A 21031-nucleotide genomic window follows, 5' to 3' on the forward strand; every position below is an offset into this window, starting at 1 on the left:
GATACATCTTATCACCCTTCTTCATTTCCGCTACCTCCAAACAGACCCCACCACCAAGGATATATTTCCCTCCCCTCCCCTATCAGCATTCCGAAAAGACCACTCCCTCCACGACTCCCTCATCCGGTCCACACCCTCCACCAACCCAACCTCCACTCCCGGCACCTTTCCCTTCAACCGCAAGAAATGCAAAACGTGTGCCCACACCTCCCCCCTCACTTCCCTCCAAGGCCCCAAGGAATCCTTCCATATCCGTCACAAATTCACCTGCACCTCCACACACATCATTTACTGCATCCGCTGCACCCGATGTGGCCTCCTCTACATTGGGGAGACAGGCCGCCTACTTGCAGAATGTTTCAGAGAACACCTCTGGGACACCCGCACCAACCAACCCAACTCCCCCATGGTGGAACACTTTAACTCCCCCTCCCACTCCACCAAGGACATGCAAGTCCTTGGACTCCTCCATCGCCAGACCATGGCAACACGACGCCTGGAGGAAGAGCGCCTCATCTTCTGCCTAGGAACCCTCCAACCACAAGGGATGAATACAGATTTCTCCAGTTTCCTCATTTCCCCTCCCCCCACCTTATCTCAGTCCCAACCCTCGGACTCAGCACCGCCTTCTTGACCTGCAATCTTCTTCCCGACCTCTCCGCCCCCACCCCCTCTCCGGCCTATCACCCTCACCTTAACCTCCTTCCACCCATCGCATTCCCAACGCCCCTCCCCAAGTCCCTCCTTTTATCTTAGCCTGCTTGGCACACCTTCCTCATTCCTGAAGAAGGGCTTATGCCCGAAACGTCGATTCTCCTGTTCCTTGGATGTTGCCTGACCTGCTGCGCTTTTCCAGCAACACATTTTCAGCTCTGATCTCCAGCATCTGCAGACCTCACTTTCTCCTAAACTAAAGCCATGTTCAACCTGCACAAAGCACTGGTTGGCCTCAAATGGAATATTGCATCTGAGCATTGCACTTTGGGATGAAACAAAGGAGTGCAGCAAAGATTCACAGGAATAGTCTCAGGGAGGAGAAATGTTTGTCATGTAGAGAGACCGGAGAAGTTGGGACTGTTTTCCTGAGAGAAAAGAACGGTGAGAGGAGGTTTGATCAAGGTATTCAGGACCATGAAGGGGTATTCAGGACCATGAAGGGGTATTCAGGACCATGAAGGGGTATTCAGGACCATGAAGGGGTATTCAGTACCATGAAGGGGTTGTACAGAAACTCTATTTGTGGAAGGATGCGCGCCAGTAAACATTAATTTGTGTTTTGAGATCTCCAGCTGTTTTATGAAGAAGTGTTTACAAACATCAGCTGACCAGCCTGGCTCGAGTTTTAATGCTCCATCCCCAGATCTGCAAAAACACCAAAGGAAATATTTTCCCTCAATATGCACTTGGATAGCTATTGTTTGAAAGACCTTGATTTGATTGATAGCTTTCTTTTTAACTATGCAATGCACATAAGAAAGTTTGTTTATACACTTCACGAGGCCAGCACTTGTTGCAATGTAATTATTTTCTAATCATTCGGATCAACGATGTTATGACACACAAGGATGTTGCCGTTACCAGGAGTCGGGGGTGGGGGGGGGCGCTTGAGTTATACAGCAAGATTGGATAAGCTAGGACTTTTTTCCCTGGACCATGGGAGGGTCGGGGTGCCTTAATAGAAGTGTATAACATCACAAGGGCCACAGATAAGATGAGTAGCCAAAGTCTTTTCCCTATGGTAAGGGAATTCAAAGCTAGAGGATATATCTTTAAAATGGGAGGTGAAAGATTTAAAAGCGACCTTAGGGGCAATGTTTTCACACAGGGGTATTTCATGTGTGGAATGAACTTTCAGAGGAAGTGGTAGATGCAGGTACAGTTACAACATTTGTGAGACATTTGGTGCATGATTAGGGAAAGGTTTCGAGTGTTAAGGGCCAAACGCAGGCAAATGTGACTAGTTTAGTTTGGGAAACTTGGTCAGCATAGACGAGGTGGACCAAAGAGTCCGTTTCTATACTGTATGACTCTATGACCTCAGGGGCAGGTGGAATGTGAACCCACATCCCCTGGGCCAGAGATAGGGACTTCATCACTGCACCACAAAAGCCCCTTTGTTGTCGTGTATTATGAGAGTGTGCTGTTGTTTCTGAAGTCTGTGTTCATGTGATTACAGGACAGACACGAGCATTCTGCCAGTCCATGACATGTCCATAGTGGCAGCAATGGCCCCCCCTGGTGGTGGGCGACAAACTGTCACTCCACGCTGCCTCCGACACTTCAATATTATCACCATCGACACTTTCAGTGAAGAAACCATGAAGACTATCTTCCAGCCTGTGGTGGACTGGCACTTCAGTAAGGGATTCGATGTCTCCTTGAAGAGATACTCCAGGGTAAGAAATTACCAAAATCTAATTGCGCTACAGAGAATGAAACTACGACTGACTACTGTTTGTCAAGTTGCAACAGGCAACTGTGAGGCAAGATTTCATCTCACTTCAGGATCAGGCACCATTGGAAATGTTTTAAATTCAGTTCAGAGCAGTCTTTTCCTGAGCTCCTTCAGCCTCCACATTTCTGCTGTTTGGAAACAACTGGAGAAGTATGAATGAGGTGCTATGCTGAGACCCTATCTAACATCTACAACGTTTGCCACAAGCACTATTTTGAAGAAAAGCAGGGGAATTTCTTTGGCAATATTAATTCCTTGAATCAACACTGTGAGAAACAGATTACCTGGGTCATTATTGCCTTGCCAGTTGTGGGACCTTGCTGTGCCCACAATAATTCCCCTGTTTCCTGCAACACAATTGCGACAGCACTTCAGAAGGTCTTTGTGAGCTGCAAAGCATTTTGGGATGTTCCAAGGTTGTGAAAGGCACAATGTAAATATAGGTCGTGTGGAAATATCTGTAGTTGGGTGATTGGGATTTGCTGTGGTTCACATTGTAAGGTTGTTCTGTATACAGATATGAATAGTTTTGTCCTTACTGTATCTGTTTCTGCAGATTCTGGTCTGGGCTACAACAGAAGTGTACATCCAAGCACTGGAAAAATTCCTCCCGACTCCTTCTAAATCACATTACATCTTTAGTCTCCGAGATTTCTCCCGGGTGATTCAGGTAACATGATCTCAGAGCAATTACTACAGGAATGATCCAGGTGACACCAAACAGAATGTTGTGAATTATCCCATTAACTTGAATGTACCTGTCCTTATTTCAGGGTTTGCTCCTGTTAAAATCAGATTGTGTTCCACAAGGAATCGAAGGGGATCATAAATTAATGAGACTCTGGATCCACGAGGTCTATCGTGTCTTCTGCGACCGATTGGTGAACACTGAAGATAGAAAGCTATTCTTCCACATTGTGAAGGTTAGTAAAAGTGTCCTTAGAATGATTACCATGGTGATGCCATGCTAACATCATTGCGTCAGTGTGGGCTTGCTGACCCTTTACCTTTGACCCTGAGGGTTGGCTTTTCTCCATGATTTGTCTAACTGAGAGAACTTCCTCCATCCTCATTTGATGTACTTCCTTCTTTAGCAAATTGTTCTTTGTGAATATTATTGATCCTATCATTTGCCTCCAGCAGGATGTTCTGTTACAACATTGCGTATATTGTCTCCCATTGCATTAGAAACTGGATACTGTGGTATTGAAAAATCCAAGACATTTATTAAAACTGAATATGACACAGAACATATAACACTACAGCACAGTACAGGCCCTTCGGCCCTTGATGTTGTGCTAAGATTTTATCTTAATCTAAGATCAGCCTAATCTACACACCCCTCAATTTACTGTCGTCCATGTGTTTGTTCAGCAGTTGGTTAAATGTCCCTAATGTCTCTGACTCTACTACCACCACTGGCTGTGCATTCCATGCACCCACAACTCTCTGCATAAAGAACCTACCTCTGACATCTCCCCTATACCTTCCTCCAATTACCTTAAAATTATCACCCCCCCCCGTGACAGTTATTTCTGCCCTGGGGAAAAGTCTCTGGCTATCTCCTCTATCTATGCCTCTCATTACCTTGCACACTTCTATCAAGTCACCTCTTTTCCTTCTTCTCTCCAGTGTGAAAAGCCCCAGCTCATTCAATCTCTCTTCATAAGACAAGCTCTCCAATCCAGGCAGTAGCCTGATAAATCTCCTCTGCATCTTCTCTGAAGCATCTACATCCTTCCTATAATGAGGTGACCAGACAGGACACAATATTCCAAGTGTGGTCTAACTAGGGTTTTATAGAGCTGCAGCAAAACCTCGTGGCTCTTAAACTTAATTCCCCTGTTAATGAAAGCCAAAACACCATACACCTTCTTAAGAACCCTATCAACGTGGGTGGCAACTTTGAGGAATCTATGTACGTGGACTCCAGATCCCACTGTCCCAACACACTGCTGAAAATGCTGTCTTTAACCCTGTATTCAGCATTCAAATTCGACCTTCCAAAATGGATCACTTTGCATTTATGCAGGTTGAACTCCATCTGCCACTTCTCTGCCCAACTCTGCATCCTGTCAATGTCTTATTGTAGCTGAAAAATGTGTTGCTGGAAAAGTGCAGCAGGTCAGGCAGCATCAAAGGAGCAGGAGAATCGACGTTTCGGGCATAAGCCCTTCTTCAGGAAAAGGGCTTATGCCCGAAATGTCGATTCTCCTGCTCCTTTGATGCTGCCTGACCTGCTGCGCTTTTCCAACAACACATTTTTCAGCTCTGATCTCCAGCATCTGCAGTCCTCACTTTCTCCTAATGTCTTATTGTAGCCTGCAACAGCCCTCGACACTATCTACAACACCACCGACCATTGTGATATTCGCAAACTTACTAAACCACCCTTCCACTTCTTCATCCAAGTCATGCATAAAAACTGCAAAGAGCACAGGCCCAAGAACAGATCCCTGTGGGACACCACTGCTCACCGACTTCCCGGCATAATACTTTCCATCCACTACCACTCGCTGCCTTCTTTTGGACAGCCAATTCTGTATCCAGACAGCCACATTTCCCTGGTTCCCAGACCTCCTAACATTCTGAATGAGCCTACCATGGGGATCCTTATCCAACCACATGGGATCAATGTGGATTTCACTAGTTTCCCTATTTCCCCTCCCCACACGTTATCCCAATCCACCACCAGCTCCCAGTCCAACTCAGCACCACCCTCTTGACCTGTCCTACCTGTCCATCTTCTCTCCCACTTATCCACTCCATCCTCCACCCTGACCTATCACTTTCACCCCACCTTCATCTATCTTGCATTCCTAGCTACCTACCCCCCAGCTCCACCCCCTCCCATTTATCTCTCAGCTCTCCCCAGCCCACAGCCTCATTCCTGATGAAGGGCTTATGTCTGAAACATCAATTCTCCTGCTCCTTGGATGCTGCCTGAACTGCTGTGCTTTTCCACCACCACAACTTCGACTCTGATCTCCAGCATCTGCAATCCTTTCTCCTAGAACTTTACTGAAATCCATATACACCATATCCACTGTTCAACCTTCGTCAACTTGTCTTGTCACATCCTCAAAGAACTCAATAAGGTTTGTGAGACATGACTGCTCCTCACAAAGCTATCTTTAATCAAACTATGTTTTTCCAGATAGTCATAAATCCTATCTCTCAGAATCCTTTCCAGTACCTTGCTTACCACAGATGTAAGACTGACTGGTCTGGTAATTCTCAGGGATTTCCCTATTTCCTTTCTTGAACAGAGGAACAACATTCGCCTCCCTCCAATCAGCTGGTACTATTCCCGTAGAGAGTGAGGATGCAAGGATCATTGCCAGAGGCGCAGCAGTGTCATTCCTCGCTTCCTGGATATATATAACCTTGGATATATCTGGTCTCGCCCTGGGTCCTTATCTATCTTGATGCTTCCCAGAATTTCCAGCACATCCACTCCCTTGGAGGGAACCTGTTCAAGCCGATTAAACTGGTCCACGGTGTTCTCACTATCAACAAGGTCCCTCTCTCTCATGAATACTGAAGCAATAACTCATCTATGGCCTCCCCTACCTATTCAGACTCCAGGCACAGGTTCCCTCCACTATCCATGATCGGCTCTACCCTCTCACTGATCATTCTCTTATTCCTCATGTATGTGTAGAACACCTTTGAATTTTTCCTAATTCTTCCCACCAAGGCTTTTCCCAGCTCTCCTCAGTCCATTTTTGAGTTCTTTCCTAGCTACCCTGTAATCCTTTAAAGCTGTTCCATATCTTTGCTTCCTCAACCTTAAGTTAGCTTCCTTTATCCTTTTGACGAGAAGCTCCTCTTCTCTTGTCATCCAAGGCTCCGTCACCTTACTATTCCTTGCCTGTCTCAGTGGGACAAAGTTATCCAGCAGTCATAACAAATGCTCCTTAAACAGCCTCCACATTCCTGTTGTGCATTTCCCGTAGAACAATTGTTCCCAGTTTATACTCCACAGCTCCTGTCTCATAGCAGTATAATTTCCACCACCACTACTGCTCCCCCACCCCCCACCCCCCATACACAAACTGAACACCTTCCCATACTGTCTCTTTCTATCCATCTCCATAGCTATAGCAAAGGTGAGGCAGTTGTGGTCACTGTCACTAAAATGCTCTCCCACCGAGAGATCTGACACCTGACCTGGCTCATTGCCTAGCACCAAATCCAATATGGCCTCCCCCCTAGTTGCCTATCTACATATTGAGACAGGAATCCTTCTTGGACACACCTAACAAAATCAGCTCCATCCAGCCCATCTGCACTAAGGAATTTCCAATCAATATTGGAGAAGTTGAAGTCACCCGTAACAACAACTCTGTTATATCTGCACCTTTCCAAGACCTGCTGTCCAGTTTGTTCTTCAACCTCACTGCTGCTATTGGGGGGCTGTACAGAAAACACCCAAAAAAGTGATTGCTCCTTTCCTGTTTCTGACTTCCACCCATACTGACTCAGTAGACAAACCCTCCTCAACAACCACCTTTTCTGCAGCTGTGATGCACTCTTTAATTAACAAGCATTGCATTCATTAGGTATATCAGTGTCTGAGCTATATATTCAGATATTAGGTTACAACAGAGAAGCATGCTTCCTGTTGAGTGCCATGCTCTAAGTGGTCCAAGCATGATGGATCATGAGATTTTGTACGCTCAGATTATATTCTATTTCATTTTACCTAGCAGTCTGATCCTATGTTTTAGCTTTGGGTTCATGATAAACTGGTCAGGGAAATCACAATGTAAAGAACTAACTTCAGGCTTAGACTTCAAAGTTAGCACTATTTCTTATACATTAATAATAACTACTGCTGTAAATTAAAAGGCATCACAATAACAGAAACCCCAACTCTCAATATCCGAGAGGTTATTTTTGATCAGAATCTGAACTGAACTATCCATACAAATACAATAGCTGCAGAATAACAAGCGTAGGTCAGAGGCTATAAATCCTGCAGCAAATAACTCACATCCTGACAAGACCTCCATCTCCCCTGCCCTGCCACCCCCACTCCCACCCCCACAAAGCCTGTCCACCATCTACAAGGCGCAAGTCAGGATTGTGATGGAATACTCCCCACTTGCCAGATGAGTTCAGCTCCAACAATGCTCAGGAGGCTTGATACCATCCTGGACAAAGCAACCCACTTGATTGGCATGACATTCAGCATCCAGTCCCTGCTCCATGCACTATCTACAAGGTACACTACAGAAATTCATAAAAGATTCTCAGACAGCACCTTCCAAACCCATAACTGCTTTTATGTTGAAGGACAATGGCAGCAGACATGTGGGAACACCACCACCTGCAAGTTCCCCTTTCAAGCCACTCACCATGGAAATATATCACTGTTCTTTCAGGGTCATTAATCAAAATTCTGGACTTCCCTCCCTAAGGCATTGTGGGTCAACCCTCAGCGCATGGACTGCGGCAGTTCAAGGAGGCAGATCACCAATGTCTTCTCAAGGACAACTTGAGTGATAACTGGGCAATAAATCCTGGCCAGCCAGTGATGCCCATGTCTCATTAGTGAATTTTTTAAAAAAAATTTAGGATACCAGCTTCTGATCTTATACTCACATTCAATGAGGAGTAATCTATCTTCTTCATATGTTCATGTCCCTGTGGTTGTCTGAATCTTCTCGATTAGATGATTCTAACCCTGCCCACACTGACCTATTTATGCTCTGTGATGTGCATCTTCGTAAGCTTGCTCACAGGTGCTGAAGTCCTTACACAACATGTGATACAGTGATGGGCATCATGGGCATTTCTCTTCCAGGCATACTGACATTCTGACCATGAGATATATCACATCAATCACTTCCTGTCTGTACACCACCCTCCCATACCTCCATCTTGCCCCCACTGACACCTGTGAGCCCATGCTAAAATGGGAAGATACACTGGAAAGATAATGTGACAGACATGGCAGGCACAGAACCATGCAGCATCTGTCAATGAAGATCTGTCCATCTCTCAGTCGATTGTTCATTATTAGGTGTCAGTCGAGAGATCAGAGTGTGGGGACAGCTTTGTGTCTAACAGTGAGATCATTGCTGATGTTTCTCTCTTCAATGTCAGAACGTGGTGCAGAAACAGTTCAAAGAAAAAATCAACAATGTTTTCAACCACATGATCATTGGCAGAGATCTCAATGATGATGACATCCGCACTCTATTCTTTGGTGACTATATGTCACTGAAATCAAACCAGAAGAGAAAGAAGGCATATAATGAAATAACAGATATGAACGAGCTAAAGAACGTAAGTCTTTAATTAGTTGAATTAATCACAGCAATAAACACATAATAGCCACTGCTTTACAATGATCTGCAGACCTAGATATCTAGCTTTTGCCTTTGTTCTCCCCAATGTAGACTATTGAACGCTATCTGGATGAATTTAATCGGAACAGCAAGGCTCCCATGGACCTGGTGATGTTTAACTTCGTTATTGAACACATCTCACGTCTCAGCAGGATTCTCAAACAACCGAGTGGGCATGCTTTGTTGATTGGTGAGTCTGGGTGTGATGAAAAATACAATAACTGGAGTCTTTACATTTTTTCATGGTCACTGCTGTCTATTTGCCCTGGAGCAGAGATTTAACAGTGATTTCCAAAACAGAAATGACTGTGACGTGGTTTCTTAGGTGAAACACCACTGCCTTTATGATATGGCCTGAGTACAGCCTCATATGTAACATATTCCACAAAGACAGGTTCCTGTTGAGACAGATGTCTTAAAGTTTATGAACAACATGAACTGTATACATTGTTGTAATTTCATAGACTTGTCCACAATATGGCTTCAATACTTATTAACTTTTACCATACACCATATATGCAGAGCTTATTGACTGAACACACTGCCCTGACTCCTTTGCATTGAGAGGATGACGTACAGTGAGGTGGATATCGTTATACTTGGACATCATATGTTATTTTATCATAAAACTGTCTACTCTGGGATCTATGCAAATATAAAACAAAATGAATAAGTACAAAGGGGAAATGTTCAGAGCTCTGGGAGTGCAACTATTGAGATAGCTCTTTCAAAGAGCCAGTACAGACATGAGGCCTGAATGGCCTTGCTCATTGCTAGAGGATTCTATCAGTACTTCATGGGAAAACACAAAATAGTAGTAATGGTTAAAAAAAAATTCCATGGTTCAAATCTATATGTGTGTGTGTGTGTGTGTGTGTCTGTCTATCTGTGTGTGTCTGAATGTGTGTCTGTCTATGTGTCAGTCTGTCTGTCTATCTGTGTATGTGTTTGTCAGTCTGTGTGTGTGTCTGTCTGTGTCTGTCTCTGTGTGTGTGTATGTGTCTGTGTGTGTGTCTGTATGTGAGTCTGTGTGTGTGTATCTGTGTGTCTGTGTGTCTATGTGTCTGTGTGTTTGTGTGTGTGTGTATCTGTGTGTGTGCCTGTGTCTGTGTGTGTGTCTATGTATCTGTGTGTGTCTATGTGTTTGTGTGTGTGTGAGTCTGTGTCTGTATGTGTGTCTATGTATCTGTGTGTGTATGTGTCTGTGTGCGTGTGTTTGTGTATGTGTGTGAGTGTCTGTATGTGTGTCTATATGTCTGTGTGTGTGTGTGTGTGTGAGTCTGTCTGTGTGTGTTGTGTGTGTCTGTGTGTGTGTCTATGTGTCTGTGTCTGTGTGTGTATATTGGGAGGGGGAGGGAGGGAGGAGGTTGGTAAAGTTCCAGTCAATGACCAGAGGTTCTTGAGAGTTATTGGGCAGATAGGAGGATCTCTCCTGATTTTGTCTCAATGTGTAAATACATTCTAGAAAACTAGCTTGTTTATTGGTGTTACAGGTAAAACAGCTCACTATCTAATCCACTGACCACTGACAATGTTTTCCAAGAGGCCCTTAAGCACCATGTAGGATGAGGATTCCAAACTGTGGGTAATGACCCCAATGAGGTTCTGGGATGAGATTTTGGGGACTTGCATTCTGGGGTAACAATAGCAGCCATGGAGCTCAGATTGAGACCTCTTTAAACCTATGGGTTATTTCTGTCATATTTCTTGTGTTATTGGTGAGTTAGATTAAATAAATAGTGTGGATTCAGTTTTCTGAAGAATCTCAGACAAGTTTATTTTTGACAGATCACACTACAAGTTTGCAGTTATGGACAACTACAAGAGCATCCTGACTTTAACATGCTCTATTTGACTTCATGTGGCAGTTGATTATGTGATTCCACCCTGGGTCCTTGGCCCAATAGCATAACCAGATTTTAAGTCGACACAGCTGTCAAAGCAATAAGAAACATCCCTTATTTTTCCAATATAAAATTACAGAAAATGAGTAAATATACCATACCTTAGGGTAGTTGCAAAATTATTTATACAAAAACATCAATTGAAACATCTAGGAGCTGAAGATTCTGTTACACTGTATAAGTGGTTTGATGATTCTTATGGATATTGTGATGCTATAATCTTCTGGAGATTTAGGCTTCACGCTCAGGTGTCTCGATTCACAGTACGTCGGAGTTTGGAATGTATCAGTGTATTATGTTTTGTACACAATTGGAGCACTGAATGGTTCCCTGTGTTGACTTCTGTTTCTCCTCAATGTTGTGACTTTTTAGGTTCGTTGTACACTTTGAATGACATTGTTTTCTCTATAGAGGATGGAGGACTCTGCTTTCTGTCCTACCTGCCGATTAGGCAGTTCCACACCTGCATATTGATCATGTACCATCTTCAGTCTCCATTGTTTTGCGAGAAATTTGTCTAGTAATTCTGAGAACTTGAACAGGCAATTACTTGTCTTCCAGAGATGATCTCTGCAGCTGGATAAGCCCATATCCAAAGGAATAGCATGAGAAATTAAGAACCAGGAGTAGGAGGAGGCCATCTGGCCCTTTAGATCCACTCTGCCATTCAATAAGATCAGGGCCAATCTTTTCATGGCCTCAGCTCCACTTACCCGCCCTGTCACCATAACTCTTAATTCCTTTACTGTTCAAAAGGTTTAGCTTTAAAAACACTCAATGAGGAAGCCTCAACTACTTCACTGGGCAGGGAATTTCACAGATTCACAACCTTCTGGGTGAAGAAGTTCCTTCTCAATTCAGTCCGAAATCTGCTTCCTCTAATCTTGAGGCTATGCTCTCTAGTTCTATTTTCACCTGCCAGTGGGAACCTCTCTCTACTTCTATCTGATCTATTCCCTTCACAATTTTACATGTTTCTATAAGAACCCCCTCATTCTTCTAAATTCCAATGAATATAATCCCAATCTACTCAGTCTCTCCTCATAAGCCAACTCCCTCAACACAAATCAGCCTAGTGAAACTCCTCTGCAGCCCTTCCAGTGCCAGTATATTCTTTCTCAAGTAAGGAGACCAAAACTGCACACAGTACTCCAGATGTGGCCTCATCAGCACCTTGTTTAGCTGCAACATTACCTCCCTGCTTTTAAATTCAATCCCTTTAGCAATGAAGGACAAAACTCCATTTGCTTTCTTGCACCTGCAGATCAACCTTCTGTGATTCATGCACAAGGACACCCAGGTCCCTCTGCACAGCAGCATGCTGCAATTTCTTACCATTCAAGTAATAGTCCTTTTTAATGTTATTCCTACCAAAATGGATGACTTCACATTTATTAACATTGTACTCCATCTGCCTGACCTTTGCTCACTCACTTAAACTTTCTATGTCTCTCTGCAAACTTACACAGTCCTCTGCACACTTCACTCTACAATTCAGCTTAGTGTCATCCACAAACTTTGACATACTACACATGGTCCTCAATTCCAAATCATCTATGTAAATTGTGAATAGTTGTGGTCCCAACACACCATTAGTCACTGATCGCCAACCAGAGTAGCATTAATTTATCCCCACTCTTTGCTTCCTGTTAGTTAACCAATCCCCTATCCATGCTAATACATTACCTGTAATGCCATGCATCTTTATCCTATGCAGCAGCCTGTTGTGCAGCACCTTATTGAATGCCTTTTGGAAATCTAGATGCACCACATCTACTGGGTTCCCGTTGTTGACCATGCTCAAAATGTCTTCATAGAATTCGAGTAAATAGCTCTCAAGTATAGCATAGCAATATGAAAATCCTGTTTTGTTTCCCTGAACTTCATGAGAAGTACTTTTAACATTGTAAGCCATTTGCTTAGCAAGCAAGTTGAGCCTGGGATAATCTGGTGACAATTTCACATGCTCTGTTCCCATTTAGCATGCATGGCCCTGGAAAGTCTGCATGTCTATTGTGGCTCATTGTCAGATATAATCTGAATATTGCACTATTGTCTGCCTTTTGACTGACAATTAAAATTTTTTAGAAAAGAGCAAATTGTTGCCTTGCATAATTAATAAATCTGTTGCAATGTTGTATGAAGGGACTTGGGATGGAATCTCATGAGCAACACCTCCCTACTTTTATATTCTATTGTCTTTGAAATAAAGGCCAACATTCCAGTTGCCTCCCTTTCATCCACTAAACTTGGATGCTAGTTTTTTTGCGATTCATGCATGAGGACTCCCAAATCTTTTTGTGCTGTGGCTTTCTGCAGTCTTTCTTCATTTAAGTAATATTCAGCTCCTCTGTTCTTCCTGCTAAAGTGTATAACCTCATATTTTCCCATATTATATTCCATCTTCCAAGATTCTACCCACTGGCTTAACCTCTCTCTCTCTCTCTCTCTCTCTCTGTGCAGATGTTTTGTATCATCCTCACAATTTTTTTTAGATTCCCTACAGTGTAGAAACAGGCCTTTCAGCCCAACAAAACCACACCGACCCTCCGGAGAGCAATCTACCCAGACCCATTCCCCTACATTCACCCCTGACTGAATGCACCTAACACCACAGGCAATTTAGCATGGCCAATTCACCTAACCTGCAGATCTTTGGACTGTGGGAGGAAACCGGAGCACCCGGAGGAAACCCACGCAGACACTGGGAGAATGTGCAAACTCCACACAGACAATTGCCTGAGTCGGGAATTGAACCCGGGTCCCTGGCGCTGTGAGGCAGCAGTGCTAACCACTGAGCCACTATGCTGCCTCAGTGTGCCTTCCCACCTGTTTTTGTGCCATCTACAAACCTAGTGGTAGCACCTTCATTTTCCTCATCCAAGTCATTAATATAAATTGTAAATAATTGTGGTCCAGGCACTGATCCCTGTGGCACACCATTAGTTACAGGTTGCCATCCTGAAACTGCACCATTTTATCCCAACTCTCTGTCTTCTATTAGTTAGCCAATCGTGTATCCATGCTAACATATTACCCCAATACAATGGGCTCTCATCTTATTAAGTAACCTCATGTGTGACAACTTTTGGAAATTCAAATATATTATACCTAGTGGTTTCCCTTTATCTATCCTGTTTGTTACCTCCTCAAAGGAGTATAATAGGGTTGTCAGGCATGACATCCCCTTCAGGAAGCCATGTTGATTTACCTGATTACGTCATGTATTTAGATTAGATTACTTACAGTGTGGAAACAGGCCCTTCGGCCCAACAAGTCCACACCGACCCGCCGAAGCGCAACCCACCCAGACCCCTACATTTACCCCTTACCTAACACTACAGGCAATTTAGCATGGCCAATTCACCTGACCTGCAGATCTTTGGACAATGGGAGGAAACCGGAGCACCCGGAGGAAACCCACGCAGACACGGGGAGAATGTGCAAACTCCACACAGTCAGTCGCCTGAGGCAGGAATTGAACCCAGGTCTCTGGCGCTGTGAGGCAGCAGTGCTAACCACTGTGCCACCGTGCCTGCCACTGTGCCGCCCACAAATTTGTAAGTATATGTAAGTGTTCTGCTAAAATATCCTTTATTAGGGATTCTAACGTTTTCCAAATAACAGACGTTAAGCTAACACATTACATTGGCGGTTTTCCACTCCTCTGGGATGTTTCTAGAATCTAAGGATTTCTGGAAGATTATTACCAATGCATCCAAAATCTCTGAATCTAATTCTTAACATCCTAGGATGCATTGCATTCTAATGAATTTTAGCCCTCTGTCCCACCCTCTGAATTTAGCCATTTGATTATTTAATATTAAAGATCATAAGAACTAAGAACGAGAGTAGGCCATTCAACCCCTCGAGCTGCTCCATGATTCATTAGGATCACAGCTAATCCAACATTCCTTACTTCTACTTTCTTGCCCTTTCCCCATAACCCTTGATTTCCTGACTGATTGAAAATCTATCTAGCTCAACCTTAAGTATGCACAAGGACTGTGCCCCCACAGCACTCTGTGGCAAGAAGTTCCAAAGACTCACAACATTCTAAGAGAAGAAATCGGTGCCTCTTTATTCCGAGTCTATGGTCCCAGGCTTTCCCAGGCTCTCCCAAGAAACATCCTCTCAGCATTTATCCTGTCAAATCCTTAACAATTCAATATGAATCTGGATTTTTTTGGAAATAACATTTTTGGACTGCTATTAGTAACATCTACCATAAAAACTGGTGTAAAGTATTAATTCAACGTCTTCGCTATTTCCTCTTACCCTATTATTACTTCCCCAGCCTCATTCTCTAAGGGGCCCATGCTCACTTTGGCTAATCTCTTTCTTTTAATGAATTTAAAGAAGCTCTTGTTTTTGGTTGTCTTTTATCAGTTTTTAAAAATGCTCCCAACCCTCAGGTTTGCAATCAATATTTTCCACAATGTTTCTCTTCTTCCAATTTGCTGTTGTCCTTAACTTCCCTGTTAGGTTTATTCCCATCCTAGAATATTTCCTCCTCTTGACTGTGAGCCAGGAACAATTTTCTTAAACATTTTTTCTGCTAAATTCTTTTCCCAGTTCATCCCAGTCAACTCTGCTTTTATATCTGTGTATTTACCCTTATTTCAGCTCAGCACGTTTTTATTCACTTGTGAGACATGGGCATTACTGGCTGGCCAGTATTTTATTAATCATCCCGAGTTGTCCTTGAGAAGGTGGTGGTGTGCTGCCTTCTTAATCCGTTGCAATCCTTACGCTGCAGATAAACACACAATGCTGTTAGGGAGTTAATTCCAGGATTTTGACCCAGCAACAATGAAGTAATGACAATGTACTTCCAAGTCAGGATGGTAATATGCTTGAAGGTGAAGTTGCAGGGCATGGTGTTCCCATGTATCTGCTGCCCTTGTCCTTCTAGATAGTAGAGGTCGTGGGTTGGGAAAGGAATTTGCAGGTGGTATTGTTTCTGATGAGATTTCTCAATCTCAAACTGAAGACTAAATTCTACCATGTTATGGTCACTGTTCCCAAGAGGATCTTTTGCTTTGATATCATTTATTGAAACTGCCTCATGTCTAAAATAGCTGATTGATGGTTAGATCGGCAACATATTGTTCCAGGAAACTCCCAAGTATGCTCAATGAATTCTTCCTTATTGCCAATTTGATTTCCCCAATCTGCATGAAGATTAACGTCATTAATTATTAATATACTGCCTTATTTACATGGCCTCATTATCTCTTGATTTATTTGCTGTCCTACAGCATAGCCACTGTTTAGGAGCCTATAGTCTATTTCCACCAGTGTCTTCTTCCCCTTGTTATTTCTTACTTCTACCCATCTGGATTCTATAACATCCAATCCAAGATCACCTCTTGACTTTGATCCTCAGTGTATGTTTGCCGGTGTACTCTTCTGGTATTTGATGCTAATTGGGACTATCCTATACTTCTTTGACTTCAGCTGTACAATTTGTCACATTCACAATGTTAACAACCTGTTCACTATCTGGTCAAAGGTTCTCCCACTCTGAATCTTGGCCCTAGCCTGTCTTACTACAAATCTCACACATTGTTGTATTTATGCAGCAGGTTCTGTTGTTGCAGAACATGCTTTCTGTTTAGGGGTCTCCAATTGTAGCCTCTGGCTCTCTGCAAGTAGATTTCTTGCATAGGTCTGGCCAATGTCCTTCCTCTCTAAATGACCTGCAGAGATCCTGGAGTGCAGGACAGCTTCATTTTTACTGCAACAGTCCATGCAATGTGCTTTCTGAATCCTGACTACTGCCCCAAATCTGCTAACTGTACCTAATACTTGGAGATGTTTTGAGGCAATGACCCTGACGTCTTTAAGCAATGTTTATGTGTCATGATCTTTTTTTCTGCAATGGATCTTTATGGAACATATTGATGAGCATTAATGCTGTCACCAGTTCTATTACTCCATAGTCAGCTCAGTTTCTGAAAAATCGGCCCTGCCCTTGTCATAGCACCTAACAAACTGATTAATTAATTCTTGTGACTGTTACTTTTAAGGCATCAACCCTAGAATTCTAAAGTTTACTTCTACATCAAGCTGATCTCTGGTCATCTTAAAACAAGATGCAAATGTCTGAAGTGTTGAGACTATACAACACCTCCTTTCCAATGGCTACCTTTGTTTTCACTGCTTATTTATCTGGTTCTGTAAACACTGAATCTAAAAATTCCGTTTTTAAAAAAAAGCCTAACAATATACAGGAGATCTGAGGCCTTCCAATTCATGCTAGGGAATCTTTCTGATGCTCCCTGTCTTTTGGAAATTCTACCAATATGTGGGGAAATTATGTTCATCTTGCTGTATTCAGCAGTGCAGTTGCATCATTAATTTTGCTTTTGAAATATTTTTGATGCATACTTTTATGACCCAATTTAAAACCAATTCTGCCTGATCAGGCTCATAAAACAGTTCCCATAGCGACTTTTTTCAGCAGTCCAATTGTAAATGTTGTTTTAAACCTTGTCGGAAGTTTTCTCTATGTAGTTTTCAAACTAATACTTGGTTTTTAAGGAAAAGCACTTCTAATCACCATGTCGTATTTCTTGTGTTATTGGTATGTGGCACAGCTTAAATAGTTTGGATTCAGTTTAATTGAAAGTCCCTTGAGGTTTATTTAACAGCTTGGACTGCAATTTGCAGTTACAGATAACAATGTATTCATCCCACTTCTAGCTTGCTTCTGTTGGACTGCACATACCGTTGGTCATGTGATTTCAATCCTGATCTTTTGCTCTTTCGCATATCGGCTCTTAAAGCAACACAACTCTTACAGCAATAACACACAAGTGGAAGTGGTTTGACCATCTGTTCTCTCAGGCTTAATTGCTGCTGCAACATTCTGTAAAATGGATGTAGGTTTGCTCACTGAGCGAGAAGGTTCGTTTAGAACCTCAACCTGAGTTACAAATCTTCTCAAAGTTCTGTAAAATGGTGGTTTCTCAAACTTTTCAGGTTGAACTCAGCAGTTTTAAGCTCTCTGAGTCAAACCATATCTTCACCTTGCTGTTCTGCTAGCTCTCCACTCTCCTCAAACATTAACTCTGGGGTTACAGAATGTCTGAGATATTAAAGTGAGCTCAGACCAGGAAGAGGTTTGGGAAGAATGGTGCTTCATTAATATGCTCTGAGGTCCTAAGGCCATTGATTGAACCTGGGCCCCACAATGGAGTAATCTCCCTCACGCACTGGGGGTTACATTTGTCTACTGTCCTGCTATTTGTGCCTCCCCAAATAAACATAATAAGTTGCAAAACAATGGCTGCCCGATTCTGCTGCTGCGCCTTTAATATGAGAGGTAGTGATGTTTTTAAATGTGTATCTAAAATCATTTTTCTCAAAATGCTTCACATGCCAATTAATTTTAGAAAGAAAGATGTCTTGTGTGCGTCAATGTTCAGTCAAGAATGTATGCAGACTTGTAGCTGCTATAAAACTGCTGTAAAGTAGTTTTCTCCATGAGGTTTCCTCACTCACACAGAAAAATGTCACAGAAAGCTTTCCTTTTGCAGAGCACCTCGATGTTTAATTATGGAATGATGGACCAATCACTCATTCACAAACCTGGATGTGTTGTTGGATAATACTTGCTTGTGTTATCAATGGCAGGGATCGGGGGGAGTGGGAGACAGTCAGCAACAAGGCTCACTGCATTCATGGCTGAAACCGAGGTGTTCCAAGTCAGCATTCAGAAAACATACACACTGTCCGAGTGGAAGGAAGATCTGAAGAAGGTATTACGTGGAGCTGGGCAGAATGGCACTCCGACCGTCTTCCTATTTGCCGACCATCAGATCAAGGTATCAACTGGGATGGCCACACAGAATCCATTTGCGGTACTTCTCCAAATCCCACTCCCCAACATCGGTTTGGCCTCTTTCAATCTTTCATTTCCTCTGTGTGTCCTGCTACCTTCCAAATATTAAATACAGACCTCTCAAGCCTAAACCGAAGATGGCTTTCAGACAGTACCCTCCCAGAGTTACACGTATCAAATGTGCCACTCTATTGTAACCTGGAAACTGTGAGTTTATTAAAATTGGTTATGTAAAATCTGACAGTAAAATGTGTAAAAGTGACCATGAATTTGGTTTGTTGTAAAAGCCGGCTGGTTTATTCATGTCTTTTCAGGTAGGGGAAGCAAAGTGGCATCTCCAGTCTGGCCAGATGTAAAATGATTGAGCACAGCATTGGTGGGGTGGTGGACAGTGAGGAGAAAGGTGTTAGGTTACAAGAGGATGTAAACAGATTGGTCAGATGGCAGATGGAATGTAACCCTGATGAATGTGAGGTAATGCACTTTGTTAAAAGGAATAAGATAGTGGGGTACTCAATGAATATCGGGACATTGGGAATCTCTGAGGAACAGTGGGATTTGCATTGCCTGTTCACAGATCCATGACGGTGGCTGGACACACCTTAAGAGGGTAGTTAGGAAGGCAATCTGGACTCTTGCTTTTATTGCTAAGGCATAATTATAAGAGCAGAAGGTTACTTTGGAGCTGTATAAGACTGGTTAGGTCACAGCTAGAGTACTGTGTGCAGTTCTGATCACTACGCTATAGGAAAGGTGTGATGGATTGGAGGAGGGTGGAGGAGAAGCCCTCCAATTACTCATTGTCACCTCTATGGAAAGGAGCATTTCAGCAATAGAGAGAGGCTTGAAAAGCTCAGGATGTTTCCTTTGGAACAAAGAAGGTGAAATGGAACCTAACAGAGGTGTATAAGCTCATGAGGGGCATAGAAAAGGTTAATGGAAAGCAGTTGTTTCCCTTAGTTGAAAGGTCAGTCACAAGGGGACATACTTTTAAAGTAAAAGACTGGTAGTTTGGAGAGGATTTGAGAAAAATCTTCTTCACCCAGAGGGTAGTGAGGGTAGTTGAGGCAGGTGAGCCCACAACATTTAAAAAATATTTGGAAGGGCATTTGCTGTGTCATAACATTCAGAGGTAAGGGCCCAGTGCTGGGAAGTGGGACGAGTTTAGATTTAGTGTGGCTTTGGTGGTACAGACTGAAAGTCCTCTTCTGTACTGTATGATGCGATGTATTTGATTTTTAGCCGTTCTCTGACCAGTGCTATAGCTGAGGAAGGCATCTTGCTGCCATCTCCTCAGGGCTTTAATTGGCCAATAAATGCCAGCCCTCACCAATGATGCCACATCCAGAGAATGGCTAGGAATGAATAATCTTCAGTTTCAAAGTCTGCAGTTCTCCTCATCACTGTTTTCCATCAGGATGAAGCCTTTCTTGAAGACATTAGCATGATTCTCAACACCGGAGACATTCCCAACCTGTATGATAATGAGGAGAAGCGAATCATCATTGAAAAGGTTGGTGTTTGTCTCAACATCAGAGCCATTTTTTGGGACTGACTGCAGGTTTCTTTCCTTTGAGACGGATTGGTGAGCTAATTTTGTAAAGCTGTGGCTTGCGCAACTGTGACTGTACATTTCACTCATCACCCCAGCCCTCCAATTACTCGTTGTCACCTCTATTCACACAATCCCCATCATTCATTCAATCTCACAGTCACTCAATGCCTCCACCATTCAAGTGTTCACTCCTCCATTCATTCGCCCACTTACTTCACCCCTCTAATCAATCACTTCCCCCTTCCAATCACTGACTTACTATCCCCTCCATTCATTCATCCCCCCTCCATTCACTCACTGGCACCTCAATTCATTCACTCCCCCCTCCATTCACTTACTCCCCCTTCCATTCATTCACTCATCCTCCCACTATTCACTCTCCACTCCATTCACTCATTCTCCCCTCCATTCACGCTTCCCTTGAGGAACTGATGCACTGGGGGACTGTTGCTGTGATGGAATGTTACAATGAGGGAGCATCACATTAAGGAGTGTCGAATTGAGAGAGTGCTGTAATGAAGGAGTATCATATCAAGGGAGCGCCGCAGTGAGGAAGTGCCACACTGAGGGAGTGAGATATTTGCAGAATGCCACACTGAGGGAGAGTCACAGTGAGGGAGTGAGACACTTAGGGAGAGTCACAGTGAGGGAGTGAGACACTTAGGGAGTGTCTCAGTGAGGGAGTAAGACACTGAGGGAGTGAGACACTAAGGGAGTGAGACACTAAGGGAATGTTGCAGTGAGGGAGTGAGACACTGAGGGAGTGCAGTAATGATGATAATTCCTTTAGCATTAAGATTAGAGTCAAGAGTTAGGGTTACCTCAGAGGTGCTGTCCTTAATTAGGATTGTTACATGAGGCCCTACTGAACCTCCCAGGTAGTGTTGAAGGATCCCATCATGAGATTCG

The 21031-nt window shown here is 43.3% G+C and overlaps 1 protein-coding gene across 3 annotated transcripts in view; it reads left to right on the forward strand.

The window, feature by feature from the left end:
- LOC122561437 (dynein axonemal heavy chain 3-like) overlaps positions 1-21031 on the forward strand; it is a 557691-nt gene that overhangs the window by 417770 nt on the left and 118890 nt on the right. For all 3 annotated transcript variants that reach the window (XM_087999740.1, XM_087999741.1, XM_087999742.1), the window contains 7 exons: positions 2177-2396; positions 3012-3125; positions 3229-3378; positions 8570-8752; positions 8866-9004; positions 18360-18550; positions 19985-20080. In XM_087999740.1, the coding sequence (XP_087855866.1) occupies positions 2177-2396; positions 3012-3125; positions 3229-3378; positions 8570-8752; positions 8866-9004; positions 18360-18550; positions 19985-20080 (1093 nt within the window). The remainder of the gene's footprint in view (positions 1-2176; positions 2397-3011; positions 3126-3228; positions 3379-8569; positions 8753-8865; positions 9005-18359; positions 18551-19984; positions 20081-21031) is intronic.

Source organism: Chiloscyllium plagiosum, unplaced genomic scaffold (genome assembly GCF_037043375.1).
Source record: "Chiloscyllium plagiosum isolate Xiang-an unplaced genomic scaffold, Cpla_swu_hap1 HiC_scaffold_23, whole genome shotgun sequence".
In the NCBI taxonomy this organism is placed as follows: domain Eukaryota; kingdom Metazoa; phylum Chordata; class Chondrichthyes; order Orectolobiformes; family Hemiscylliidae; genus Chiloscyllium; species Chiloscyllium plagiosum.